Genomic DNA, 11,506 nt, shown 5'->3' with positions numbered 1-11,506 from the left:
AATTCCAGTTATTTCTAGATCTTTTTTAATGATACACAATAGTTACTATCCTCAGCTGAAGCATAGGGAAATCAAAAGTACCAACACAGCCAATATCTACAGAATGCCACCACACCCCACCAAAGAAACTCAAGTATGAGGATCAGACAGACTTTACACTTGATTTGTAATATCCAAAGCATAGCAAATTTGAAGTATGATGCATATTCTTTTTTAAAACATTGATGATTTAACTCCTGACACTTTTGACAAACTCTTTGGTTTCTTTGGAACAGTATCAATTACCATTATTTTCTCTTAGATTATCAGTGTAACTGCATTGATGTTCATGTGGTCTAACAGTAGTTATTACAGTATGCCTCAGAATGGCAAAGCTTGCAATGCCTGTACAGTACTTTAGCATCTAACATACTGAAGAACCAAGTGCATGGATTCTGGCAGACAGCATCATTCAAAACCTGTAATTATAAATCAAAACATTCAAGGTTAAGATGAAACATTGTTTTGTATATTCAGCTGAAATAAAAGTGCTCTCTGCATTCACACAAAGAGTGGTTAAAGGCTGTATTTATAATGAAAGTAAATGCTGATATTGCATTGTTTTTGTTTTCTCACAACCATTTCTTAATTAATTGTTAATTGTTAATTTTCCTTTTGGCCACATACCAGATTGCAGGGATTACAAGGGAATTCAATAAAAAAAATAATTAGGTGTGGTGTATTACTGCTGTGTTTGTATATACTTTTTGCTCTTAAAATCATAGAATACACTTTTTACAGTGATACAGTATGTATGAACACCCATTTTTAAAGTGTGAGAAAAATTACAAATATATAGAAATGTCATTATGATTTGCAATAACTAATATAAAAATAGGAACACAAGAATGGTTTACATTTCTGACAAATTTACAAGTAATACTAGAATTATGTAATGTCAATTCAAATATGGTTATTAAATTAATATAAGAGTTTATTGAAAACAAAATTATATATTAACACATCAGACTAGAAGCACGTTTAAAATTTAGTTCATTTCTTAATTCAATGTCACTTGAAGCTTATGAGTGGTGATCAACCTTACTGCAAACCCGTAAAATCATATTTGTATATTGTTTTCCATTTAACGTCTGAAAAGGCACGTTTATGCACAAAAATGTCTTTCTTCACATGAGGAATACTTTTCAATTTCATTTAATGTAATTGACATATAATTCTATTTTACATATCGATATTCTTAAAATACAATACGTAATATATATATATATAAAACTTCATCTTACAGCGGAAAGCAACGTTAAAATATTTTAAGTGCAAAGGCACTTCTTGGAAAAAAAATAGGGCGCCAAGCGGATGTAACCGGTAAAGGTGTTGCGCACACAATACCTGATATTATATACAGCACGATATTGTAAAATCATTCAGTTTTGTTTGGAATTTGAAAGCAAAAGTCCAAGATCCATTTTAGAGAAAAAGAAAACAGAAAACTGTATTACACACATATTTGCGACAATTCTTGCTACCGTGAGAACTTTTCAAGTATGTAATAATTTAAAACTTAGACAAAAGTTAAATAAACACCTTGTACTGCATATATTTTTAAAAAAATCTCATTTGTACAGCAGGGGAAGAAAAGAAAAAGTAATGTCGCGTTGTTTACGTGTTGTCCTTACAGTTTGTTGGCAATATACTGTATAGATATATGTATTGAAATACTGAGTAAATGTATACAGATTTTACAGCTGGCTGATTGCAGTTTGTTTTTCCAGAACTTCGAGGTAGTCCGGTTCTGTCTTTAGTTTTCCGAGAAGCAAAGGATGCTCATTATTTGATTGTTCGGCATAATATTTTCTGGGAGTTCCGTACAGAACAGTTTTAGTGAACCTGTCCTGGTTATGACGCCTCGACGGTTCGTAGGGGTGCGCAAATGGCCTTTTGGGTAAGGTGCAAAAATTATAATTTATCACCCCAGCGGTCGGAAGCTCCTTCACTCTTTCGGTTATATTCTGGTACAATAGCTCCGGGTCCCTGTTTCCGCAGCGTTGTTTTTCAATGAATTCAACCGTGCTTATTGTATATGCTGGACTGCGGGAATGTTCGTCCTTTTTAGGGTCCAGGCTGTTGTAGCTCAGTTCTTTGAGGTTCCTGTAGTAAGCTACTTGGTCCTCCTCCTTCTGCATGTATATGGGGTTTTGACACATCTGGCCAACGGGAGGGGGGATATAGTTATACACATGGCTTTCAGTCTTGTCTGTGCTGGTTTCTGTGTTGTAGGAGCCATACTGGACTTGGAACGAGTTTAAGTCCAAGTTGTTGGCACTTGTGGGGACGCTCTCCACCCCTTTGCGTCTTTTTAGAACGAAAACGAACAAACCCGCACCGAAGCAGACTGACAAAATGAACACGACTAGCAAGCCCAAAATGAGAACGGACAAAGGTACCTCGGTGTGAATCTCTGGTAAGGGCTGAGTAGGGGTACTAGCAGAATAAGGGGCATCCGTCTCCGTAATAGCTGTCACCCCCATAGTCTCCTTAATCTCATTGTTTTCTGGGCAAATTGCATCATTTTGCAGGGATCTCAGTAGCTTTCCCGCATGTTTAGAAGGGGAATCGCAAGTGATTTCGTTCACTACTACGCTAGTGCTCGACTGTTCCATCCAGTGTTTCAGTGCTACAATGTCACAAGTACAATCCCATGGGTTCTCCTGAAGATCAATCTGAATAAACGGAGAAAGCTGGTCCAGCACACCTCTCACAGGCAGATAGGAGAAGTGGTTGTTTCTAAGGTTAAGCCTTGTGAGCATGGTGCCTCCGAAAACGTTATCGGGCAAAGACTTTAACAGATTGTTGTTAAGAAACAAAAGCTGAAGGTTTTGTAGGGCGTTAAAGGTCTGCGGCAAAATATCTTTTATGACGTTGTACTCTAAGTATAAATATTGCAGGTTTTGCAGACCGGCAAACAGAGAAGGAGACAGGCTTTCGATGTAATTACCATTAAGATACAACCTACGTAAATTAGTTAGGTTTTCAAAGGCCTCGTCCTGAATTGTGGCTATCCTGTTATTCCCCAAGTGTAGCAGCTCCAAAGAACTGTATTCAGTGAGATCTGTTCTGTACACTGTCTGTAAATGATTACCTGTGAGGTGAAGCTTCTTTGGATAGGAAGGTTTTGGGTGCAGATCTGATATATTGTATAATTTTCTCTCTTGACAGTTTACGTTCAATCCATTCTCTGGGTTCTGCGAGGTGCAGATGCAGACTTTTGGACAAATAATTGGCACGGGTGACCTCGTTTGATAAACCATTATCGGTCCAAATATCTGCTTGTCTTTACTGGAAATTGTTACCCGAGTTGTAGGACGGTTTCTTATTTTAGGGGCTCGGGAGGCCTTTGGTGCTTTTGTGACTCCTGGGTTTATGGTGGGAGTCGGACCCTGGTATTGCGAATCTGAAGGCGGCTGCATTGCCCGTTGGTTCGAGTCACTTTTCCGGGGGCAGAGGTCTTGTTTCGTCAACTGAGTGATGTCTTTCCCATGGAGTCTAAAAGGGGTCTCGCAAACAATATCGCCCACGAAGACAGAGATGGTATCCAGCCAGGCTTTTAGTGGAAGCAAGTCACACGTACAATTCCACGGGTTTTCTTCCAGCTGAATTTCCATTATGCCACCAATGTGCTCCAGCACTCCGGCAAAAGGAAGCATTTTCAGCCTGTTTCCCCTTAGGTCCAAATGAGTTAATAAAACAAAGCGAAAGACATTGCCGGGCAGGGATGGCAAAAGGTTGTCATTTAGAATCAGGACTTTCAATTTATTCAGTTTACTAAATGCCCCTGCCTCTATAGCACTGATGTAGTTATAATCTGCTTGCAAATATTCCAAACTTTCTAAACCAATAAAGGTATCTTCCTTAATAATCTCCAGATTATTATTGTTAAGATACAGTCGTTTTAAAATTTTCAGCCCTATGAAAGCCCCTGTTTTAATCTCCTGTAACCCGTTGTTCCCCAGATGAAGAGTGGTTACATTGCCGTAATTCAGAAACTCGTTTGGATTAAGCCTGGATAGGAAGTTTCCATTCAGAAAGAGTTGACATATTCTATTTTGCGGCGGCTGGAACTGGTTGACCGCTGTTAATCCTTTGTTTTCACAATTAATATTCAGAACGCTCTCCTTCTCCTCGCACAAGCAGCGATTCTTACAAAGGTCTTTGGAAGTTTTACGGCTTTCTGTCTTCGAAGAGAAACTGGTCACCGCTAAAACGCTTAGCAACAAAACGCTGTTCAGCATTTTTACAGTGTTGCCGAAAGCTCTAGCATCAACGCTGTTAGACCCTTTAAAATGGGAATTTTGTATAGATATAAAACAACGCACAATTTAAAACAAAATCTGAACAAAGCTCGCAAAAGCGCAGGGCTCTCCAACGACCGTCTTTCCAGTCCAAAAGGCAAGTGATGTATGAAGGCAATCAGAGCACATTCTGTGTGCTAGTTCACTAGAAACATTGTGTTTTTGAGTCTGGGAATACCTCGGCAAATCTATCCCCATGGAAAAGGAAGAAAATTCATGCAGCAGGTTTAAGCATCTCCGTTGAAATCACTAGTAGTAACAGGGAGATACTCACTGAACGGAGAGCCCAGATATTGCTTCATTTTCTTGATCCCGGAGTTTTTCATCTTGCGTCAAATAGAAACTATAAGCACTCCAAGGTATTTGTATGATCAAGTCGCATGGAGTACGAGGTGAAAGACAATCAAACTGGAAAGTAACATTGGAGCTCAGAAACAGCGGGTTTAACGCAAGCTAGAATTCTCTTGTGCGGGCTTATTCACTCCCACAGTGACTGTGCTGTGTGTGCTTAGTTTGGGTTAGTTTGCATCCTCCTTCAGTCCGGGCTTGGGAACCCTACGTCACACGAACTGATGAGCAGATTCTGTTTTGCTGGGGAGAACAGAATTTATCTGTAAGAATTGAATCGCGTTTTTAACTGTCATTTTCTCACTAGTGCCTTTGCGCCCTAAATCCAAACTACATTGTCTTCGATTTGTAAAAATGACAAGACTTCTCTTTTTAAGCATAATCAGTGCCATTTTAAGAAACGCGAGAAGTCATTTTGTCCATCTAAATTGGTCAATAAAGAACAAAAACGGGGAGTATCGTCTTTTGCAGATAAACAATCGCTTTGTTAGAGATGAACAGAATTTTCTCAGTTACATTAGTGGCCATTCAGATCCTGGTAAATCGCACTTGCCCGATTTAAAAACTCAGTGCTTGGGATGCACATAATGTAATATGAAAATTCGGCAATGTGGAATCCATTAGATAAATTATTTCTGTTCAATAATTGAAACATTGGAGATGTAAATGCACCGACTTCTACCGTTCAGGAGACGTAGAATCCAGAAGTTGGGTGATGGCTTTTACTGAACAATCCTGAACTGAACACTAGGAGGTGGAAGGACCTTTTAATCTCTATCACCTGGACCCTTTTTCAAGAAATCTCTATACGTACCACCAGTACCAATATTTATGAAAATACTCGAAGCATTTAAATACAAATCGCTACGTAAACACTCTTAACTAAATAACACTTAGAAAAGTAAACGTAATCCTCGTCACTACTGCTCATCGGTTTACGTAGTGTACGTCTCTTCCAGTCCTAAAATATTAATGTTTGTTTCAGAACAATGTTAACAAATTTTTGTCTAACTGCCGAATCGTTTTTAAAGGGCAGCGAAACAAACTGTGCAACGACTGCTATGCCTCATTTTGCATTTACATATTTTTTTAGGCAGTTCTCAAGTTGCATTCAGATGGACAGTATATAGATATTATCGGAGATTCTAATGTGTTTAAAGTATTACTTTACAATTATAGATCTTGAGGAAATACAGCACAGGGATGTTAGACTATCTCGTGAAGCTGATCGTAAGATTCGGTTTCATAAGAACTGGAACCCATACGAATCATACATAAAATGACACGATGAGACTTGTTAATAATACGATTTGTATTATCATTCTATTCTTCTAAATAATATTTCTACCGATATAGAGCATCTATCCACGAACTGACCCGAGTGAAGACTATACGAAAGTAATAAACTATTGTACGTCGGCGCCGTTCAGAATGATACCTCCCCATAACCATTTTAAATCCAGTTAGTTATGAGCACGATTTAGTTTTTCTAAATCATTAGAATTTTAACATTTCTAGCAGATGCAAGGAGGAGGAGAATGAAGAGAAGGCTGCACAATTTTGGATTCAGCAGTTATGGAATTTCCTCTCCGGCTCGACTCTCTACGCTCACTTACTGTGCGCCTCTTGGGTGTTAAATAAGCAGAGATTGCAGGCAGGGAGCATTCAGTCAGCTGTACAGAAACGTGAGAGCTAAGAAAGGAAGCGACGAGACTAGTTCATGTTTTGCTACATGAACCAAAAACAAAACAACATAAATTAAAACTGAGGCATCTGTGTTTTATTATAATCTAGTAGCAGGTCACTCTAAAGAACATTTTTGTCTCCTTCAAGTAACTCTAAAGGAGCTGTTCAGCCAGTCTGCTCTGCCGTTTCTGCAGGAAAGCTGGTCAAGCGCCGGGACACGTGAAAGGTCGAAACAAACCCTTTTCCACCACCAGCGAAACTAGGGTGTTGGTGGCGATTTCTAGGATGAATAATGCCTGCAGCCATTCGATCTAAGTGCAGTATGTGCAGACTTATTGAAGATCAAATAATAACAGAAAACCGAGCCCGGTAACAGCAGGCATAGCAAACGTGAGATATTGTTTTGTTCAGTACTATAAACACATATCTCCCTTAATCAAGACAATAACATCATGAAGAGCATAACAGACACTTGCGGACAGATCAGTGTTCGAAGGTAAGGAACCCTCTTTTTCCACCTACTGTACAGTAGCTGGCTAGTTGGGGATTGTCTCAGAAACCTTGCACATGCGAGAGTTTTGATAAAGGGGGTAACACCACACCCCCTGCTCCAGTGGATTGCCATCGTGTCATCGTGCCAGGATGTCTGCAGGGCTCTTCCAAAACCCAACAAGACCATGGACCTTTGCGGCCTTTACTCGTGGAGAAGCAAATCAACATGTAGCTTCCAGACGATTTTTTATTCAGCTCCGATACAGACTTGCATCCTGACCTGAAAACCAGGGTCTCTTTTCTCCTAGTCCACGAATCTCGACATTACCGAATGCTCTCAGGAGCTTGAAATGTCCCCATGATACCTGGGCGCATAGGACAAAGTGTCCCAGTCCACCCAGTCCTTGTGCAGCTTCTTCCTGCCTCCTGCAGCCCTCGGAGTTGTTGTGGAGCCCCGGGTTCCAGCCACACTTACAGGCAGGCTGTAGAGGCCTTTGGAGGCCTGGCTGATGCACAGCAGAAAAGAGATTAGGACCCCGCTATGTCCAAAGCTGGACTGTTCTCATGAAGCATGAACTGCTCCCCATGGTGTGACTGTGATTGTCTCCCCCCTTCACCCCAGAGGCTCCAGGGACTGTCTGCTCATTTATTAGCTCTACCATTAGCAGTAACAATAAGGCCTTCGGTGACATGAGCACCTTTGTAAACTACAGTATAAAGTGATGGTAGTCAAAGGTTCTATAATTATTATTACAGAATAATAATTTGTCATACAGGAACCAGGGGTTTACAGGCAATTAAAACACCCAGCAGTCTGTGTGGGATCCATCTGTCTAAATGTGGAACAGTGTTTTCGAACTGGAACAGCACAATTTTTAAAATAAATGATAACAAATGTTTTCCCAAATCATTGTTTTTTGCAAACAATATTAAGCATGCTATTGTGCTCCTATATTTTGTTTCAAAGCATACTTTTGTTTTCCCTGTTTTGACACAGATTGGATTTTCATTGGGAAAATGGATAATTCTGTCATGCTTGAGGTGCTCTATGTAATAGTGCAGAGCTCTTTAATTATAAAACTAATAACATCAACAGTAATTGCAGGGTATTGCATCATGGTAATACAGTACAGGCCTTTACCTTTGCATTAATAAGAATATCTGGATTGTCAGTGTGGAATAAATCCACTGATTTACTGCCTCACCACTTGGAGCATAAAAAAATAACCTGTGCATTCCTTTTGACATCAGTCATGCCAACAAAGAAAAACAACATACTGAGCTTGGAAGATCCTGCTTCCTAATTTCACGTTTTACAATCAAGGATCTTTATGCAGCTTTTACAAGGATTCAATTTACAAGCACTCACGGTGATCCAAGTGGTGAAATGTGCACATTAAACTTAAACAATCAGATATTATTCAGAGAAAATATATTCCCCACAGTAGTAGCATTAAGGAAAAATAGTCCATGAGGACTGTGACTACTTTAAAAATTTACATGACATATACAAATTATTAATAGCCATATCAGTATGACTTCTACATCATCATGCTTTGCTCTAGAAAAAAAAATGAGAGATCATGAATAAGAAAAGTCTTCTGGGTCAATCATATTTCTACCTTCTCTCAAGATAGAATTTAGGTTGTTGGTGAAGTTTTTAGTGATGTTAAAAATGATTCCATCCTGGACTACACACCAGACTAAAATAATCTTTAATCGCTACTCCAGGATAAGACGATCTCTTTAAATTAATGTTTTTACTGGTCATACCCTGAATTATAAAAATGCATTGAGATCAAGAGTGGCATTTAGGAATTTTGTGTAACTCTTTCGTTTTTTGGAAAATAGCTTTCAGACAGTAAACAATGTCTAAATCATGTTTTGTAAGCTTACTTAATGTTATTTTAGCACTGATATACAACCACAAAAATAATAACAACAACCATAATATACTGTATGACAGAGCACCATGAGTGATATCACAAATGTTACCGAATTGTATAATACTGTACTTACTGCAGCACAGCATTGCACATTGAATTATGTTTTGTACACATGAGAACACAAGCTGGTGGGCTGCATTTTATTGATCTTATGAAGATGCTTCCATGATGTCACCAGTGATCAGATATTGCAGTGTGACTTCCAGTGGATATTGTTTTCTCTACAGCTGTCCCCTGGCTGCTGGAAGTAGGGGTTTTACTGTGGTCTGTGCAGAGGAATATGAATCAATATTGCTTGCAAGTGTCTTGTAATACACCCTACAAAGTTTACTATGAGTGATGCATTTCCTTCACTCTATTTGGTAACAAGTAATCTCTTGAATGAATGTTCATGCACATATGAACAGAGTCGATAACCCAAAAGGTCACTGGCAGGGTGTTAGCTTTTAATTACATACCAGAATGAGGGAAAAAAACTAACAGGTTTTATAAGTCTTTGTGCTTTATAGTTTAACATGCCATCCCCTAGTGTATGTGTCTTCTGTATGCTATCTAAGGTGAGCACAATATTTAATAGTACCTATTGAATGAGATAAGACTCCTTTATCTCTTTGCACAGTTCCATAACCATACTGCTATACTACTAGAACAAAGTGAGAAACTGTTTAAATATTCCCTTAGGTTCTTTGTCCTTTAGCAAGAGAATTCACTGCAATGAGGTGCTGGAATACAGTCCACAGTGAGTTTTTACATTTTTATAAAACACACAAAACTGCATTTTGCTCTTGGCTTTTCTAATGCAATGTTTAATGATTTCTTCTCTTTGTTGTATACTCAATATCTATCAGAACACCCTTCCCTTTACACACCAGACACACTGAAAGCGGTACAAAAATTGTTAAAGCAATGGTTTGGATTGAAACTGTCACTGAATGATTTTATCTGAAGTAATATCTATTGATAAATTGTTTCAAAATAAAACAAATGGTAAAAAGTAGAAAAATCTGCATCTAACTCGGCAGAAACAAGATATTGTCTGAGGCATGATTCTTCACTGAATTTGTGGACCTCTCAAACAAACAAAGACATGCTTTACATCAGAAAGGGGATACAGTAGGCTATGCTCAATCTAAGATAACCAAACAATGCCATTAGCTGTGGATGTCCGAGGCTTACCAAATTATTATGGCAGAAGTTATCATAACCTTGATGCAATGTACGAGCTTTTCTAAAAAAGGGATATATATTTGATGTACAGTAGGATCTGGGAAGGAAAATCACTTCCAACTGAAAACTGGCCACTAGGAAACATTAACTTACATCTAAAATTGTTTCATATACAGTAAGTCAAAGTCCAAAGTCTCCAACAAAAATACAGTGAAGTGATATAACAATGATAGCAATGATAAAATATTAACAAAATTATAAAAAAAATATACAGTGGTGTGAAAAAGTGTTTGCCCCCTTCCTGATTTCTTATTTTTTTGCATGTTTGTCACACTGAAATGTTTCAGATCATCAAACAAATTGAAATATTAGACAAAGAAAACACAAGTAAACACAAAATGCAGTTTTTAAATGAAGGTTTTTATTATTAAGGGAAAAAAAAAATCCAAACCTACATGGCCCTGTGTGAAAAAGTGATTGCCCCCTAAACCTAATAACTGGTTGGGCCACCCTTAGCAGCAACAACTGCAATCAAGCGTTTGCAATAACTGGCAATGAGTCTTTTACAGTGCTGTGGAGGAATTTTGGCCCACTCATCTTTGCAGAATTGTTGTAATTCACCACATTGGAGGGTTTTCGAGCCTTAACCGTTTTTTTAAGGTCATGCCGTAACATCTCAATCGGATTCAGGTCAGGACTTTGACTAGGCCACTCCAAAGTCTTCATTTTGTTTTTCTTAAGCCATTCAGAGGTGGACTTGCTGGTGTGTTTTGGATCATTGTCCTGCTGCAGAACCCAAGTGCACTTCAGCTTGAGGTCACGAACAGATGGCCGGACATTCTCCTTCAGGATTTTTTGGTAGACAGCAGAATTCATGGTTCCATTTACCACAGCAAGTCTTCCAGGTCCTGAAGCAGCAAAACAGCCCCAGACCATCACACTACCACCACCATATTTTACTGTTGGTATGATGTTCCTTTTCTGAAATGCTGTGTTACTTTTATGCCAGATGTAATGGGACACACACCTTCCAAGAAGTCCAACTTTTGTCTCGTCAGTCCACAGAGTATTTTCCCCAAATTCTTGGGGATCATCAAGATGTTTTCTGGCAAAACTGAGACGAGCCTTTATGTTCTTTTAGCTCAGCAGTGGTTTTCATCTTGGAACTCTGCCATGTAGGCCATTTTTGCCCAGTCTCTTTCTTATGGTGGAGTCATGAACACTGACCTTAACTGAAGCAAGTGAAGCCTGCAGTTCTTTGGATGTTGTTGTGGGGTTTTTTCTGACCTCTTGGATGAGTCGTCGCTGCGCTCTTGGGGTAATTTTGGTCGGCCGGCCACTCCTGGGAAGGTTCACCACTGTTCCATGTTTTCGCCATTTGTGGATAATGGCTCTCACTGTGGTTCGCTGGAGTCCCAAAACTTTAGAAATGACTTTATAACCTTTTCCAGACTGATAAATCTCAATTACTCTGTTTCTCATTTGTTCCTGAATTTGTTTGGATAGCAGCATGATGTCTAG

General features: G+C 38.9%; 1 protein-coding gene across 1 annotated transcript; it reads right to left on the bottom strand.

Moving 5' to 3' along the window:
* Positions 1–1,178: 1,178 nt before the first annotated feature.
* slitrk2 (SLIT and NTRK-like family, member 2) lies at positions 1,179–4,850 on the bottom strand. Its single transcript, XM_088925142.1, has one exon. The coding sequence runs from the start codon at positions 4,284–4,286 to the stop codon at positions 1,737–1,739; it is 2,550 nt and encodes an 849-aa protein (XP_088781268.1). The 5' UTR covers positions 4,287–4,850; the 3' UTR covers positions 1,179–1,736.
* Between the last annotated feature and the right edge of the window lie 6,656 nt (positions 4,851–11,506).

This window comes from Atractosteus spatula, chromosome 9 (assembly GCF_055471065.1).
Source record: "Atractosteus spatula isolate fAtrSpa1 chromosome 9, fAtrSpa1.hap1, whole genome shotgun sequence".
In the NCBI taxonomy this organism is placed as follows: Eukaryota; Metazoa; Chordata; class Actinopteri; order Semionotiformes; family Lepisosteidae; genus Atractosteus; species Atractosteus spatula.
This window is presented reverse-complemented; position numbering and strand designations above follow the sequence as displayed.

Excerpts from the sequence above, each read along its gene's own strand:
- slitrk2 (XM_088925142.1), bottom strand. The coding sequence starts at position 4,286 with ATGCTGAACAGCGTTTTGTTGCTAAGCGTTTTAGCGGTGACCAGTTTC.